At 38.6% G+C, this 19,148-nt stretch overlaps 1 protein-coding gene across 6 annotated transcripts in view; it reads right to left on the bottom strand.

Moving 5' to 3' along the window:
* The window catches only part of CAB39 (calcium binding protein 39), a 125,822-nt gene that overhangs the window by 17,702 nt on the left and 88,972 nt on the right, over positions 1-19,148 (bottom strand). For 4 of the 6 annotated variants that reach the window (XM_067538920.1, XM_067538918.1, XM_067538916.1 and 1 more), the window contains one exon: positions 16,986-17,143. In XM_067538920.1, the coding sequence (XP_067395021.1) occupies positions 16,986-17,099 (114 nt within the window). In that variant the 5' untranslated portion in view covers positions 17,100-17,143. Of the gene's footprint in view, positions 1-10,366; positions 10,760-16,689; positions 16,837-16,985; positions 17,144-19,148 lie in introns of those variants that run through there. The other 2 variants (XM_067538921.1, XM_067538922.1) reach the window with 2 other exon arrangements.

The raw sequence follows: 19,148 nt of genomic DNA on the forward strand, positions 1-19,148 counted from the left end.
CCATCATACCATCCCCTCCATGAATTTATCAATCTCAGTCTTGAAGCCAGCTAGGTTTCTTGAACCCACTGCTCCCCTTGGAAGCCTATTCCAGAACTTCACTCCTCTGATGGTTAGAAACCTGCATCTAATTTCAAATCTAAACTTTCTAATGGCCAGTTTATATCCATTTGTTCTCATATTCGCATTTGTGCTGGACTTAACTCTTCTCCCTCCTTGGTATTTATCCCTCTGATGTATTTATAGAGAGCAATCATATCTCCCCTCAACTTTCTTTTGGTTAGGCTAAACAAGCCAAGCTCTTTGAGTCTCCTCTCATAAGGCAGGTTTTCCATTCCTCAGATCACCCTAGTAGCCCTTCTCTGCACCTATTCCAATTTGAATACATCTTTCTTAAACATGGGAGACCAAAACTGCACACAGTATTCCAGATGAGGTCTGACCAATGCCTTGTATAATACTGCTAACACCTTCCTATCTCTATTGGAAATACCTCGTCTGATGCATCCAAGGACCGCATTAGCTTTTTTCACAGCCACATCACATTGGCAGCTCATAGTTATCTTATGATCAACCAATATACCGAGGGCCTTCTCTTCCTCTGTCACTTCCAACTGATGTGTCCTCAGCTTATAGCAAAAGTTCTTGTTATTTCAGTCAATATGAAAAGAATGTTTCCATTTTAGTTGATGTTGATACGAGACTGAAGAAGAGCCAGGGAGACACTGCTCCAACTTTCACATAGATGCTTACAAACCAAAATAACTGCCAAATGGACCCAGGAAGAATTAGACTCAGACAACAAAGGCAAAAATTGTCCGTATATAGGACAACTGAAGAAGTCTGCATGATAGTTTGTACCACAATACAAACTTCTCTCACTTGCTACTGATGTCTCTCTTTAAGAAGGTAGAGAAGTTGATTGGAGAAACCATGTCTATGGAGTTCTACCCTGTCAGGAACCACACCAGACTCCTGGTCTGGGCTGCAGCAAGATACTCTGGTGCTAAGTGATCATCCCAGGCCAAACTCTCAGCCTCATGGAAACAATGATGTCTACACCATCTGTAAGAGAGCTGAGAAATATACCTATCTAGCTCATAACACCAGTATAGGTCTATTAGAAGTTAGATCTGTTGCATCTCCAAAGCTAAGCCAACAGACCTTGATATCAAAAGGGCTGGATAAACAGACACACTGGAGTCTCCCTGAAAATGGGGAAAGCATGCCTTACTATCACAGTCCTCCCTGGGTCTTATGCACTGAAGACCAGTAGCTTATTTTGCAAGACAGCAGTAAAAACATCTGCCTCTAAGGACTTGTCTATTCTACACAATTTTGGTACAACTATAGTAGAAGCTATGGTTAGAAACTATATTATCATTAGGGGAATAAGCTATATCAGCATAACTGCATCCACACTAGAGGGTTGTACTGCTTTAAATATATTTCTTTCTCTATAGATATAATTCTGATACAAAGCATAGAGTCATAGGACTAGAAGGGACCCTGAGAGGTCATTTAATCTAGTCCCCTCCACTTAGGGCAGGACCATGCATTATCCAGACCACACCCGTCAGGAGTTTGTTTAACCTACTCTTAAAAATCTCCAATGATGGAGACCGTGTCTCAACTATCCCTAATTTCCCCTATGAGAGAAAGATCTGATCCCTTACTCACTAAAACAGATATATTTGTTGCGGATCTAAAACAAATAGCTACAGTCTGCAAGCAAATGCAATTGTGTTTTCCCTCTGATAGGTAAGTAGCAAGGTCCAGAATTTACTGGCCTGTTTGACCAAAGATTACCAATAAGTATATTATAAGCTTGGGGAAGGCTCTCCTTAGAACACCGAGAACTACATTTGTCTACAGTACACTGATGCAGAGGTTACTCAACTTATGCAGTAACTGAAGCTGAAGATGCGTCCGTCTGTGCATGCTCCACTTCAGGTGATCCAGCACCCCCACCCTTCGATCAGAGACTTTTGGTAGCACCAAGGCTGTATGTGGCTGCATGGGTGAAATGCCCTCAACTCCTTCTCCAATGCAAAGTCCCACAAAGGAGACTGAAGCAGAGCAGGAGAGCAGGCGGAATATCCACAGAGACACACATCTCAAAGAACTCCATCTACCACAAAGGTGAGTAACCTCTTATTTGAGTAGTGTCCCTTTGGGTGCTACACATCAGGTGACTCCTAGCAGTACCCCCATAAGGAGGTGCGAGGTTGGAGCAGAGTTCTATTCAGAAGAGAGAACTGCATTGCCTACAGCAGCAGCATCTGATCTTGCCACAGCTACCAAGGCATAACGATTAGTGAAAGTATGAAGAGAGGACCAAATCGCCACTCTACATATTATGCAACTGGTACATCCTTAAGTAAGGTTATAGATGCAGTCAGTGCTCTTGTAGAATGCCATCACTCTCAAAACACAAGTTCTGTCATAACAGATCTTAATACAAAGGGAGATCTCCTTTGATAACCTCTATTTCAAAATTATTGAGCACTTGTTTTGGTCCACGATGGATACAAATATTCTAGGAGATCTTCTAAATGGTTTGGTTCTATCTAGCTAAAAGGTTAATGCCCTCCTGATATCTAGGGAATGGAATATGGCTTCTTGTCTAGTTCAACAGTATTTAGGGAAAATATACAAGAGATGAATGATTTAATTAATATGAAATTCTAAGGACACCCTAGCCTCCAATTCTCCAACCCTTTGGAAAGAAATGATAGCTACCCAAAAGAATGTCTTCATTGATAAACCTATTAAAGAACACATAACTAGTGGCTCAAAAAGGTATTTCAATTAAGGACAAGGTTCAGGTCCCAGCTAGGAGTAGGATCGCTGATCTGGGGAGGGGGGTAATTTGACAAATCTCTTAGGAATATTGCCACAGCTGGGTGAGGGAAGTGAAAAACCCCCTATGGGTGAGTGAAAAGCTGTTATTGCAACTACGTGAACCCTAATGGAATTAGTAGAAAGACCCTATGTTTTCCATTCCAAAAGGTAATCCAATACCTAGGAAGAGGAGAGAGTCAGCAAAATCTGATAACTGTTACACCAAAGATAGTATCGTTTCCATTTTTGGAGGTATTTCTTGTAGATTCTTTTCTACTATTAAATAAAATGTGTTGTATCTCTGACAAACAGGGTCTCTCTATTTCCGACAATCATTGACGAACCATGCCTCAGAGTATGTAGGTTAGGGTGAAGTGTTCGACTGGCATCTTGAATTAGTAAGAGAGGACTGATCAGAAGCCACCACAGAGGGCGAGAAGTGAGTCTGATTAGATAGGGATACCAAACTTGTCTTGGCCACGTTGGTGTAATCAATATTACTCTAGCCCAATCTTGTTTGATCTTGTTGAAAAATTAACAGTACGGTGTCAGTAGATATGCATACAAAAGCCCCTTCATCCATGAGATGAGAAAAGCAACTCCTAGGGATAGGACCACCTCTTGAGCAAAACCTGATGCATTTTGCATTGGCTGCCATGGCAAAGAGATCAACCCCTAGGAACCTACAAGCTAAGAATATTATGCAGCAAGGTCAAGAGTGCAGTTCCATAACTTAGAAAGAAATGTCTACTGAGGCCATCTGCCAGGGTGTTCTGAACATGTGGGAGATAAGAAGCTGAGATGACTATCCAATTGACTCTGCAACAATTGCTGAGCCTCATCACTTCTGCAGAGAGAGAGAGGGAAAGTGCTCCTTCCTAATGGTTGACATAATACAGGCATACTACATTGCCTAGCATTATCTTTACTGATCTGGATTTGATTAGAGGTAGAAAGTATAGACAAGCATTTTGATTGCTCTCAATTCCAAAATATTGATGTGAAACTGGCTCTTGTAGTCATCATTTGCCCTGTAGCTTGTGAGGTCCCAGATGTGTCCCACAACAAACAAAATGAAGTGCCTGACATTATCACTATGGTAGGAGGATTCACTATGGCAGGGTCCTTCTACCAGTTGAGTGACTGCAGAACCCATTGGAGAACAGTTAGCAACAACCAAAAGAATCTATGAGAAAATCCTTGGGGCAGAATGACAGTGCTCATCGTTGGTTAAAAAACAGAAACCTCTTGTGTGAAAGGTGAATAATGACATAAAAATATGCATCTAGTAGACTGAGGGTCACAAAGCAATATCCCTAAATCTAAAGAGGCAATAATTCCTGCAAGGATCACCATCTTGAATTTCTGCAGTTTTACATATCTATTTAGAGACCTGAGGTCTAAAATTAGCCTCCACCTTCCATTCTTTTTGGGTATCAAGAAGTACTTTTAGTAGAATTCACTTCCCCTGTGCTGTACAGGAACTGGTTCTATTGCTTCTAAAAGGAGAAGCGAGGCCACCTCCTGCACCAGTAATTGATCATGAGAAGAGTCCCTGAAAAGGACAATGGGTAGAAGGGAGAGATTTTAAATGGATAGTATAATCAGATGTTATGGCTTCCAAAACCCATCTGTCCAATGTTAGCATCCAAAAGGAAGAAGGGGGTAAGATGTTGCAGCTGTAAAAAACTGTTAAACTTTGTCGATTGGATAGTTGAGACTATTGAGCAAACCATCAAAACTGTGTCTTGGAGGACACAGAGGGCTGAGAATACATAGCTGAAGGTTTCTTTTTAGAGTATCTCATCTTTTAGTCAAATGGTCTATAATAAATTGAATATGGGCCAGGCATGCTCTTTTTTCCAGCTAAGACCTACTAAATTTCTTATTTACAGGAATATAAATCCTTAGGGATCACAGCATGGTTCTTGAATCCTTTCAAATGTGGAGAGATGTGTCCATTGAATCAGAAAAGAGCATGCGACTACCAATGGGAGACTGTCAATGATACTCTGGACCTCTTCTGGGCCATGCTGCAGCCAAGACACTCTGACTACTGTAGTGGATAGGCCATGCTCAAATATCTGGAGCATCCAACGAGACCTGGAACAATGCCTTTGCTAGGAGCTGACTCTCTTGTATAACAGCCTTAAATTTGTCACGATGTTCTTCTGACAGGTGTTCAATAAAGGAATTAAATCTCTTGTAATTTAAATAGTCATATTTGGCCATGAGCACCCGATGGTTCGCTATTCTGAACTGAAGTGTGGCTGAAGCATAAGATCTGCGACCAGAAAGATAAAACATCCACTACCAAGGAATTCAGAGCTGGGTGAAAAAACAAACTCCGATTCCCTGGCAGGGACATAATATTTTTTTTAATCCATGCTCTTGCAGGTAGGCAGTGCGATAACTAGGGTTTGCCATACAGTCTTAGCTGGCTCCATAAGAGCTTCAATGATCAGACTTGCAATTTCCATAGATGTCCAAGTGTGTAAAGTATATAGGAATTTATGGTGGGACTCCTGAACATTTTCTCAGGGAATCTGAAGCATGTCAGCAGCAGTTCACTTCATCTGTTCCTGAAATTGCCTGAAGTCATATGCAACAGAAGGTGATTCAGACATCACAACATCATCAGGCTTTAAGGAGGAATTATTATTAAGAGGTATCACCTCACCCAACCTTGCTTCTTGCTCCTCAAAGGTCTCCTCCTCTGACATACATATTGGCAGGGGAGGTTGAAAAGAATGAATAGGCCCTTCACTATTCCCTCTGGTGGTGCGAAGACTTCATTGCAAATGGTTGAAGAAAGAACTCCCACGGTACCAAGTTCGACCACTGAGGGGGCCCACATGGCATCCAACTGCATTCCTGCCATGTGGGTGTCATTTGAGGTCCTTCTGTAATACATCAGTGTAAGACGGAAAGCAATGTGTCCTAGAATAGACGAGGGAATGCAGCACTGAAATTTGAGTCTCTAAGGAGTCCTCTTCCACATATTTCAGGGGAGGGAGTGGGAATAGCTTCTCAGCTTGCAAAGCAGACAAGGGCAAGTGAGGCACTAGAGGTCAGTGACCAAGAGAGTCTTGACACTGCCAAGCCCCCAGCATTTAATAGAGGAGACACTAGCTCTGAAAATTATCAAGTCTTTAGGGTACCTAATTTTTTGCTGTACTGATATTAAAGATGAGGTCAAGTGAGAATCTGTGGAGTATGGCAGCTGGTACTAAGCATTTGGCATGGGAGCAAGTCAGGCAACTGAGCGGTCCTTGGTACTGCTGACTTTTGTGTTACAAGCAGCGAGTGTTGTTCAGGGAAAGGCTTAGAACTTTTAACAGCGTCTCTGCCATTCTGAAAAGTGGTACCCAAACTTGGCACCGTGTCTGTCTTAAACTACTGACTCTTCTTCATATTTGCATACTGGCATCACTTGGAGCCAGTATGGAACTCCCTACGGAGACCTCAGTTCCTAAAACTATCTTGCATGTCAGTGACAAAGATCATCTTCAATATTTACTCCTTACCTCTTTCTGCTTAAAGGAAGATGTGGAAGACTTCGGTACTGTACATGTACTTGGTGCTGCAGTACCATGTACATCTGTAACAGTCTCTAGTGATCGAGATCTTGATGTGGATGGGGCACTAGCAGTACCAGGAAATCTATGTAAAGGGGGTGTTCTCTGCTCCTGGATATGAAGCTGGTCATAAAGTCTGCTCCATCATCAGGAGTTTAAACTTGATCTCCATATTATTCCAGGATCTATCTTTGAAGGAAGTGCAAAGCTTGCACTTACAGGGAATATGAATATTAACCAAACAGCAGAGGCACTGAAACTGCCTGTCACTAATCAAAATAGCCTCACAGCTGGAAAGGCACCTCTTGAATTCCAGGGAGCCCAGCATTCCCAAGCAAAAAAACAAAAAATGACCCGCTAGAAGGGAAAATCTTAATTAACTATATTCTATGAATAACATTCTCTTTTTTTTGTGTGTGAAAGAAAAAAAGGGAACAACTGTTCCAAAAACTGTAATTGCTATATTATCTAACTATATTCTATGAATAACATTTTTTGGGGGGGGTATGTGAAAGAAAAAGTAAAAAAGGGAACTATTCCAAAAACTACACACTCCGGTAACTGACTACGTGCTAACTAACTAAATATTTGAGAGAGTACACACGGTAGACTACGTCTTAGGTCAAAGGCGGTTGAAAAGGAAATGAGGGCAGTTTGCCCAAGAAGCCCCATATAGTCTTCGCACAAGGCACAAGCATGTGTAGGGTGCATGCATGACACTGCTACTAAAAGTATCCAATCAAAGTAGGCACACATGAAATGGAGCAGCCACAGAAAAACCACTCAAAGAAGAAACATGATCTGTACCTGGAGAGCCCAAGTCCCCCAGGTGTTAAGATCTGCCATGTGGACACCTAACATGTGTGGGCCCACCTGGAGGTATAATAATTTGTGAGGGCAGCCTTGGAAGTTTCTTACAACTGAAAATTTACTCCTGAACTTAAGTCAGGCTGAGGAATCCAAATGACATCCTTCACTCTGAACCCATGAGAAAACCCTGTAATCTTTGTCTCCATTGGGATTTCATGATCCACATAGGAAGCCTCATCTGTAGACATGCACTGGAAGCTACCAATAAAACAAGCAAGAGAGCCAACATTCACAGCATAAACTAAATGAGCACCTACTGGGGTTTCTTCAGTATCCTTTTTATTCATCTCCTGAGGCAGAATAGCTGTGCCATTTCTGGTAGAACTCCTATGTATATCTATCTGCTTGCTGCAGACACTTTAAGATTTAGGGTAGTCTACCACAAGCAACAACTCAAGTTTGATGCAGCTTGCTCAGAGTCTTATCAGTATGCACTACTCGCGCTTGCGACAAATTATCCAGACAGAAACTGACCACTGAGGCTGACTGAAGTCTTACTAAAGGATCCCTGAATAGAAGCTACAACTAATAAAACCAAAATTGTGTCACTGAGAACCATCCGATATCTCCAGTGGGTAGCTCCTTTGCTGACTGTGATCAGAAAATAATTACCGGGAACATTCTGAGGCTGGTGCATGCATAGTGAGACAGTCTTCGAGTCAAAGTACAGATGCCACAAAAATATTGAGATTGAGTTTTTCACTAGACTCAGAGTCACAAGGGACACTCCTGCTTCCCAGAAGCTAAGACACCTTAAGATGGTAGTTGCAGAGTGGATTAGGTTTCTTTCATCATTATCTTTTCAGGATATGCTTGCTCTCTAGTGTAATGAGAGTCTCTTTAAACAAGATGCTTTTGTTGGAGCCATTAAAGGGGTAGGCCACAAGGCTTCACATGGCATTTTAAAACCATCAGTTTGACATCCAAAAAACTAGGTGGAGAAGGTTTTGTGGGTTTTTTCCTTCTGAACCAAACAGAACAAAGAGTTTCAGAATTAAATTATTTAAAAAAAATATTAAACCTGATGATTTACACTACATTTTAATGAGAAAAATCTAAAGCCAGAGGCAAAACTGCCTATTATAAAACAAGTCTGAAGAACAGTCTGCTCCTCCAAAGAAATGCCATGGGAAATTACTCCAATTTATCAGTGCACCTTACTTGTTTTAAAATCATTTCCTCAAGAATATAGCTAAATACAAACCCAACAACACAACTTTAAAAAAGGTCACTTCCCTACTTACAAGTGGATGATATTTTGTAGAATAATCTTCTGTTTAAACATGATGTACTTGCACTAACTTGTTAACTAATTATTGAAAAATGAACATTCCAAATCATTGGTTTGTAACTGGTTTTGTACACACACTGTTTGTTCTTAGCATCTTCAATAAGTATGATCTTTCATAAGCACATCAATACGTAATAATAACCTGATCTGGGCCAATGACGTTTGTATACACTCCACATATAATTATACTTCTTTGATTAGTAGTACATGAAATCTTAATAAAAAGCCGGAATGATTGCTTTCAGAACACTATTTATCTAAAAAGCAGCTTGTTAAGAAAGTTCCTTTTGTGGACAATACAACTGTAGAGAAGTCTAAAGTCAGCACAACCAATACACAATTAAAGAGTAAGCCATTCTTGTTTTGAGGTAGATAAAAAGCAGAGACTCCTGCGAAACTTAGGGCCTCCATATTTGTTTAGTTCAGTCAGATCTTTTAAAATCCCGACTGCCTAAGATTCCCCTTTGATTCTTGTTCCCAATCCGAGCTGTCTCCCTATTGATAAAAATGTCACAGTATTTGCAATGTGACCTTAGTAAGGCAACAAGAAACATAGGCTGGACATGAACTCTCTGGGTCACAATATCTCCTGCAGATTTAAAAAAATTAGAAAGTTAACGGAATGTTCCACAATAAACAATACATGATTATTTTATTCCTTTAAATTGCAGAGGATGTGATTTTGGGGAGAAAGCAGTGGGAAATTTTTTTTAAGCCTGGTTGTAAAGGGAACCCTGTTAAAGAATAAGACTGGGCACATAAGGCCCAATGGCATGAAGATAGGAGAGAGCTGCTACATCTCCCACTCAATCCCAAATTATGGAATGGGGGTGTGTTCATTTCCTAGAGTCCTTTAAACATTCAGAAATGCCTTCAGGAAAAATCCAAACTCAGTGGGGATTTCTTTCTTTTTGAGGGATGAATATACAGTGGCAGGTGGGAGGGAGAGGAGAAGCTGCACTAGCTAACAAAAGAGGGGCATTGACAGTTTTTCCAGAGACCACTGCTGGTGCAGTCACTGAAGCCAAATCCACATAGCTGAAAAGAGTAACCAACAATGAAGATTCAAACAGTGCCTGTCCTCCTGATTTAGGCATAAAGGTGAAAAGGAAAAAAAGATATCTACAGTTCTGGGTGACTATTGGCTTTGGACTAGCAGGGGTGCCATTTTAGGCAAGAGTGCAGGTGGTGAGAATGACTTGGGCTCTCATTTTTTCCCTCTTTCTTTGGAAAAAAACACAAGACCTCCCTAGGAATCAGGATAACCTTGAAGGCTCTCTTGCAAGGAAGAGGACTAGAGATTTAAACTTTTACACACTAAAAGAAAAAGAGCTTGTGTTTCCATCAAACATTTAAAACTTTTTAAAAAGCCTATGGGATTCCTGACAAGCCATTCTGATGTTAATATACAAGTAAATAGCTTCCCAAATAGGCCTTTCCATGACTTAAAATGGTTTCCCATGATTTAAGAGCTTGCCAATACCTTCTGAATGAGCCTCATTTGAAGTCCTTAGGACAAGGTGCTCTTGAGGTAAGACATGGACAAAAAACCAAAACAAAACAAAACATGATTACCGTCTATTTATTTATTTTGGTAAGTTCCATATCTCATTTCATATCTCAACAATTATTTGTCTGAATCACTTCAACTTTGGACAAAAAGTGATTCTCTGGCTACATACACAAAATCTGAAGTATGTTTTCTGAGGATTTTAGAGAAAGAAGCAAGACTGATCTTATAATGGAAAGCAAGTCTCAACCTTGACTACTCAGAGGCTCTTACCTCTCCATAAGTTCTTCCTCTCTTGATCTAACTCATAGGCAAGAGGGCCAGAAGGCAAGCTCATTCTAGAATCCAGTTCTGTCTTCCTGTATGTTATATGCTAGTAACTGACAATGCATGATGATTAGTACCATTTTTAGGTGAATAACGGTCAGAATGAAACCTATGCAAAACACTAACCGAATAAAAGATTACTTAGACAACTTTCAGTTTTAAGAAACTATATTCCCACATATACCAAGTATAATTTGGTTTCACCTTTACTAGAAAGCAGTAAAATCATCTTAACCTTAAGTATACTCACGCTCCCATCCAACTATCCCATCCAACTATAATACCACTTTTACTAAGCAACTCATTTTTGCTGGTAGTCTGTGTGTCATTAAAGATCAGTTTCACTGTATTTAGAGTCAATACTAAGTATGATAGATTCAACTACAGGGATCAAGGAAGATCTCTATTTCGGTATTGTGGAATTTGTTTTAATAAATGGGGTAAACGGCGGCAGGGTTTCGGCGGAGGGCACTGTTCCCCCCATGTAACCCCGCCGCCGCTGTGAAACCCGGCCGCCGCTGAAAGTCCGTCGTCCCCCCCCCCTTTTTCCCCAGAGTGGTACTTGGGTCAGGTATAGTCAGGTCAAGTATCACTTGACCTGATTGTACCTGACCCGAGTGGTACTCGGGGAAAAAAAGGTTGAGAACCTAGTCTAGCTTATTACTTCAAACAATTTGTATTACTGACTTCTCCCTCTGAGCAGCAGCTCCATGAAACAGACAAGGCAGAGAACCCAAGTAGTTAATCTTTAATTTTCCTTCAGCTGTGAACATCTGAATTACAGAGTGATTCAGTGTAAATCAGGAAATTAGCTCACTGAATGAAACTACAATAAAAACTTTATTTATGACTTACAGGCAGTATGACACATTACATTTCACTTTGAAAACTAGGATCTGATAAAACAGCATTCTGCTTTGGCCATACATATAAGACAAGCCATTTTAAAGAGTCATTAGTTAAAGAAAAAGGGAAGGTTTTGATTTCAAGGCCTTAGATAGGAAATTAGGTTCCCCCTCCCTCTTCTGTGATACGGACGATGTATGCGGTGTTGTTGTAGCAGAGTTGGTTCCAGTATATTAGAGACACAAGGTACGTGAGGTAATATATTTTACTGGACCAACTTCTGTTGATGGGAGAGACAAGCTTTCGAGCTCTGTCTCAGAAGAGCTCTGGGTAAGCTTGAAAGCTTGTCTCTCCCACCAACAAAAGCTGGTCCAATAAAAGATATTACCTCACCCACCTTGACCAAAAACTAGACAAACAGTTCCCAAATGAAGTCAAGGCAAGAGGAGGGCAAAGACTGGTGCAACAGAGTAAACTGATACAATGTCAATCTGAGTAAATATTTACCTTCACAATACCAAATGTGTGCCACAAACCAAATAAACTAGCAGTATAAAAATAAATGCTGATGAAAACAAAAAGCAGGGAAGAGATTAAAATAAAATACAAATTAATGTTATAGTTCAGCGTTAAGTCCAATTTATATTAAAGGAAATGTTTAAACAGAACAGGGCATGTGAAAAAGTTTTCCTCACCCACACAGCAACAAGAGTAAAATCCTTTGTCTACCATTCTGAACACACATGGACAAGGGAAAACTATTAATAGCACATTGTAATATACAGGGATTACTCTAAAGTTTATAGTCATGAGTTAACAATTTTCTACCTTCTGAAGAGATTCTTCCTTCCCGCCCCCTCCTCCAATAATTATCTAAATCAGCAGGTTGTTCCCTCTGACTGAAAGAAGTGAATGGATTGTATTTCAGCAGAGTGGCACAAGCATATGTAATCAGAGTAGATGAAAAAGAAAAAGTGGTGACAGAAGTAATTACAGCTTCCTTTTCAAAAGATTCAGTCTTGTAGTATGCACTGCAAATCTATGAGAACTTCAGACACAATTTGTAGGATTTAATCTGTACTATTGTTTTAAAAAAATGTCAGCATAGAAATAAATTGTTTTACCCTTAAAAAAGAAAATCCTTAAACTCTGAGCTGTAATGAAACATATTTTGTTCAGATACTAGGGAGACTACTGTTGTATAATTAAACAAGGTGTGCCACAATCTCTATTGTCTCATGTACTTGTACCTCACAAGATTTCTTATGTGTTGATTATGCAGCAAGACTTTGCGTGAGTGTGTGCCTATACTGCACAGCATTTTATAATCTGTCTTTTTCCATCTTCTTTGAGTGAAAGAAAAGCAAAATGTGTAATAAAGATAACCCTAACATTCCATTAGGAAGGTGATTTACAATTTAAAGTTGAAAAAATTTCTATTTAGATGTTTTCTTTTCAATTCTACATTTCAAGAGCCTAATTTATTAAATGGTGTATCAGAATAGTAACAGGACTGTATGATGTCAGAGTCACAGTAACAGTAATATGATTTTCTGCTACTGCTCCATGTGAAACATTATAAGCTATATATCAAAAACAAAAACTATGCTAATACAGTGCTGTAGCAGAAATATCCAAACTTGTGTGTTTGGAGTTTCAGCCGTAAGAGCTGAAGGGAATAAGGGCATTTACAGTAGAATCCTTTTAGACTGGGGAAGAAGTTTTCTTGCTCAACCTGTGTTCATTTTGACTATTTGACAGGTTATTTATGCAGGTCCCTGTAAGGAAAAGTGAGGCAGAACAGAAGAAGAGATAAAAGACAGAGAAAGGTGGTAAAAATAGTACTACCTTAGAAATCTGAAAAGATCTATGATTTTGTTACCCTGTTGGTAGGGCAGAATGATGCGCCATGATATGGTGTGAACTACAATCCGGAAACAACTAAGGGGAAAAAAATAAGCCTTTTTGATAGGGCAATCTTCCATGATAGGTGTTGAGATAACCTGCTTCCATTTGTCTAGAGGCAGAGCTGTTGGCCTTTTAAAAAGGTAATTGCAAAATTATATTGCAGAGAGGATGAAAACTACAGGCTAGGACAGGGAGAGGTGGGTCTTACAGACGAAGATGAATAAATATCAAGATGTGGGTGTGCATAGACACTTTCTTCAATACAGGTTGACGTAGGTCAACATGAAAAAGAAGCATATTGGCCATACATTTGGTCCAAAGTTTTCCATCAAAACTGGTCTTCTAAAGAAAACAGGGTTTTCAACCAAATGAATTTTTCACAAAAAGTATCTGCTTTCTGCAAAAAAATTCAATTTTTCCTTGAAAACCAAAATATTTCCATTTGGAAATGTTGCCAGAGTGCCCCACAGGAATTGGCATTTGGTTGCTTCATGTCCCCCTCTATAAGCATGACTGCCTAGCCAGACTACATTAAAGTCCTTGGCCATGGTACACTGCCCTCTCTTCTCCAGGAGGAATAGCTCTACAACTGTTTCCTAGCTGGGGATACAATTATTTGGGCAGTATAACCAAACAAAACAAAAATCCACAGGGGTCTGACTCCTTAGATTTTCAAATGCCTTGTTCCCAAGCAATGCATGATCAGTTTCAGATTTAGAGGCAAGAGAGTGGGTTTTCAAGATCATTTGTCTGTATGTCTGACCCTGGTGGGCCCACGGGATAAAGCTAGCATATTCTGACAAGCCTCTTGGTGAATGCTCTTGTCCCAGACATTTCAGACAGTAAATGTGCATTCATCAACTTTTTTCTACTGGACAGGAGGCATAATGCTTGACCACATATGGCATCTACAAGAAATCAGCAAAACAATGATGTCTGGGTTGTGCAACAAATACCTATATATTTATTTAGATGAGAAAAAAATCTGATGATTTGGAACTATTGTCTTGTGCGACAACTCACCTATGTAATGTTTATATAGATACCCTTGTGTACCCTCCCCAGTTCCCTTCTACTGTTTGTTACCTGCCTTGTTACTCCTCATTTCAAATTAGATTGGAAGTTCTTAGAGGCAATTTCAGTTGTGATCCACCATGTATCATATGCATAAATTAAACCATGCTGATACTCAATTTAATTACACAATTAAAGTTTGCACTAAGCAAAACTAGCAATAAAATATTTTTGTTAAAAAGAGAAAGACTAAAGCATTAAAAAATTAAGCTAAAACTGCCAACAGGGAAGAGACACAAATGAGAGTAAGAAAAGGAATGAAATGAACTTATGGCCTTGAGCCTTTTTGTATCCTCATTGTGAATGTTTAGATGTGGGTGAGCGACCTCATGAGCTATAGCAATACGCTGCAGGAGCAAATTGTGCCTTGGTACTGCATATCCGACGCTGAGTCCAGAGAGGAAGTTTTGCAAAGGGAGGAAAAGTACTGATTTAGTATATGTGGATCTAAAAGTTAGTATTTTATATCCTGAAAAATATCCAAAGTTTAAAATCATTTGAGTGCTGAATACCCCTTTTATTTGGATCTGCAGATAACACGTAAGGCTGATTTTTTTTCAAATTCAGTGTACTACACCTTCTATATTAAGGGATACAATATGTACACATCAAGGCTTTAATTCTGACAGCATTTAAGGCAGCATATGCATAACTTTAAACATAAATAACTTTAAACATCAGTCCCAGTGACCAGGCCCCAACTTTAAGCGTTTCACATACAAACAATTTGTTGTTTCTACCTGAAAATGTTTACAGTCTGGTTAAGGAAGTTTGTAAATCCATAGAAAGTGTCTGATGAAAACTGTAATCACATTCTTTTCCAAGCCATTTTCAGAAATTACTGTACACCTATTAAATGAGTGTAAAGGCTCTTTATGAATCATTATAATGAAAGATCAAGTCAGCATTTTTTTCCACTATGTGCCTGAGGGACTTGCCCTACAGAGAATGCTATTTGTACACAGAACAAATGTACTCCATTTAAAAACAGTAAATAAATAAAAGATCTGGAGTTTGACAGTATGGATGCTCTGAGCAAGTATGCTCTGAGATCTCTTAGTCCACAGAGAATATCCAACCCCTACATCATCTGTATCCTCAGATTTGCTTCACAGTTCCCATTGAGAATGTGCAAGATCCTGTATCATTGCTGTACAGAGCAGTAAAAACTGCAGGCTGATTTACATCTATTTGGAAGTTGGCTTGCATTAAATTTCATCTTTAGTTATGGCTTTGGGATTTGTGAGTTTTACTGTTTTTAAGTACTTCTTTCTTTTGTAGAATGTTACCCACTCACTCTTATTGAGTTTTTCAATTTAAGGTCTTTTCTGATGAACATCTTGCACCAGCATTAAATAGGGACGTAGAAACGGTTCTTGTACCTTACTTGAGAGTACTTCCTTAAGCTGTTATTTAGATGGTTGATGGCTTGCCCATATTTTCCCAGAATATGTTAAAAAATAAGTGACTAGCCTTGTCCTTCAACGGTTGTTTTGGAAAAAATAAAATTCCTGAACAATTCAGGTTGAGCATTAATTAGGAAGACACATTAAAACTTCTCTTACATTGTGATGAAATTTGTAATTAAACACTTAATTCCACTATTCATCTGTATGTGCTTCCCAGACTATTCATCTTGTCAGTAGACCTGTAGATACTTCTTACCACTGTTTATTATTTACTTATTGGCACTGAAGTAGCACCCCAAAAGCTCCAAAACTCAAAGTCAGAAACCCATTGTGTATGGCATTGTACAAACACAAGATTCTGGCAACAAAATGTTCACAATTTAATCTGAAAAAAGATGTAATAAATAACAAACAATAAGAGAAACAGGGAAAGAGGACAAGAGTAATGTTAAAGATCAGGTCAATACATGGGTCAGAATTATTACATAACTTGATTAGTCCTGATAGTTAAAAATCATAAAAAACTTTATTGTAAACAAATACAATACACTACTGCAGACTGATGGACAACATAGCCATTACTTGTTGGCTGATTTCTTGTAGAAGACATGGGTCTTGGGGAGGATCTTCCACAGGAATCATCTAATAAAGAAGATGTAGTGAAACTTGTCTTATGTAATCAGCTCAAAGAACTAACAAACTGGCTGATTAACGAAGATAATCTTATAAAATTGTATTCCATATGTTGGGGCTATTTTGGAACAGTTTCTTAACATAGAAGTTTGCCTAACAATGGTTCTCATGTACAGATATTGGTGTACTTCTTGACTAAACATTCACTACTTCAACTGAAAGTCTTTTTAATAACCCAAGCCATTATTATTATTATTTGTAGTCTGGTAGCATATGCATATTCCTAGAGTGGCTTCTGGATAATGGTGGCTGCTCGGTGTCAGGAGGTGTTAGGTCACTAATATGGAATTTTCCCCTTATGTGCAAGGGTTGTTAACTGATAGTCAACAGCTGTATTACCTTTTATCCATTAAAATTAGATCCACAGAGAATTACTTCCTTCTAAGTTGGTCGGAAAAAAGGCAGAAGGCAGTGGCCAAAGGCAGAAGGATTCCAGATCAAAAAAGATCAAAGCCTCAGTTTAACAGAACACAACTTTTTCTTCATCTTCAGTGTGTGAAGGGAAATCAGAATATTTTCTATTTAGTTCACATGTTAATTTGTAAATCCTGTAAATTCTGTCTCCTCCCCCACAATTAAAGTTTAATAATTCACTAGCAAAGGATTAAACCCAACAAAAAGTACCATAAATATACCTTTTCTGCCTTCTTGTCAGAGATATCTTGCTTTTCTAGAACTGCCATACTCTCCTTCAAATTCTTCACAATGTCTGCAGGAGACTTGTGGGACTTGCCAAAGGGGAATGGCATTATTGCAAGCTACACAGGTCTTCCTTCTGCAACTCTTGCTTCGCCTGGAAACAGAAAATAAAAGAATATCAAAGGTGGAAACAGTGGGTCCACAGTAATAGCATACATGAAGAGCTAGAAAGCATATAAAGGCATTAATATAGTATACAATGCAATTCAGTTAAACTAGAACACAAAACCATCACTAAGTTGTACATTACTTTAGTTAGGTTTCTAATTTTCTAAAACATGTAACAAAGAATTCAAGAAATCAAGATGAAATCATTATCTAGTGTTTCAGCCAGAAATTAAAAATTATTCAGAATCACCATACCGTACGAATAGCATATTTCAAAACCACATGCCAGCAAGATAAAAATATATGGGTTATTCCATTTTATGCTGGCAAGAAAAATCAAATCACTAACAATCGGATATGTCCTGGCTTATTGTTGCTGAGTATTGAAACTTATTTTCAAATGAATGCCTACGTGGCTGCTGGCAATAGAAGTTTCATTGCCAGTACCAAAAGATTAAACAAATCATTTAGGGTCATACCCTGTCATACTGAAGATCACATTAACAGAGACAATTCTTTCAAAGACTAGGTGTGCCCTCTGCCCTAAATTAGCAGACCTTTCCAAGGAATAGTTAAGCTCTTGCATTCAATAGTCATATCTTCGTATAAACTAAATAGGAAGTAGAAAATTTTTCTAGTGCAAAAATCAACTTTTACACCTATAAATGCTCTAATATCAGATCCTTAGTTCCTAAATTTGTTTATCTTCATTCACACAATAAGTTTCCCCATAAATGATTTCACAGACAGTACTTCCAGAACTCTAGACCAGCTACAAGAAAACAAAATCCTGCACTGAAAAATGCTGATGGGTTACTTCTGCTGGAGACAAAAGAAATTTGAAACTGACAAAGCAGAGGTTACAATGTCATTACAAAAAAAGGATGTCACCCTGAACCTCAGTTATTTTCTATCTCCACCTGCCACTGAGAATGATAACCAGTAACATGGATCAGTATTAAAAAAATCTAGTATCTAATTTACAGCAAAGCTTCTCACCTAATGTAATACATACACGTTACATGTCACTCACCAAATAAAAGTTCCTCCCAGACCTCACTGAGCTACAATATTGAAATTTAGTACATTCACTCATTACGGACTCCAAAAATTTTAGTTTGATCTGTCCATCACAGGTCACCAAAAGCTTTTTCAGTTTTAAGATTTCAATCATTTCAAATGCCTTTACATGTGAATTAGAATTTGCAAAAGTTATAGTTTCTTACATGAGCCAGTTGTATCAGGTATGAGGCGAACAAGTTGAAGACCTGAAGGTCAGAGGTTACCAGATCTATATAAGATTTTAGCCAAGAAAATTCCCATAAATATGTAAACTCAGTATGTGATTATAAAACTTACTGTAACATAACTGTTACATGCTGCTGTCTAAGAAATAATACAGCTGCTCATGAGATGCATCATGCAGTGGATAATAATTAAATCAGTCTACTTTTAGAGAGAAAGTAGCAAAACATCAGTAAAATGGAAGTAACCAGATCTGTCACACTTCTAATATAGTATTTTCAATTTTTAACAGATGCAAGCAATATGCCCAATGCTTTGATATGGTGAAATTACTTTACTCCCTTTCCACCATACCTCAAAATGTCTTAATCAGCACTGATAAAAGGCTAAAAAATTGAGTATTTATGAAGAGAGAATTGATACCTTAGAAATAAAGGCATCCCCATTATTGATCAAGCCACTCTTCAATTAAGACAACAAAAGTAAATAAATGTCTCAATATTTTGCCAAATGTGAGTGTAATGCAGTCCTCTATGGTGAAAACACAAATATCAACTATTATTTAATAAAAATGATGTTATTTTCAAACAGTTAAGGAATTCACAGGTATTCCAGGATTTGTTATTTACAAGAGAGGGGGACAGGATGACTCCCCTTTTAGAAATAGCAGCAGCATTTAAAGTGTTCCCTTAAAGTATGATTCCACTCTGAAAATTGATTCTGTACAAGTGACATTGTAGCTTTCC

This window comes from Emydura macquarii, unplaced genomic scaffold, assembly GCF_026122565.2.
Source record: "Emydura macquarii macquarii isolate MOO-44397 ecotype Brisbane River unplaced genomic scaffold, CSIRO-AGI_Emac_v2 contig_499, whole genome shotgun sequence".
In the NCBI taxonomy this organism is placed as follows: Eukaryota; Metazoa; Chordata; order Testudines; family Chelidae; genus Emydura; species Emydura macquarii.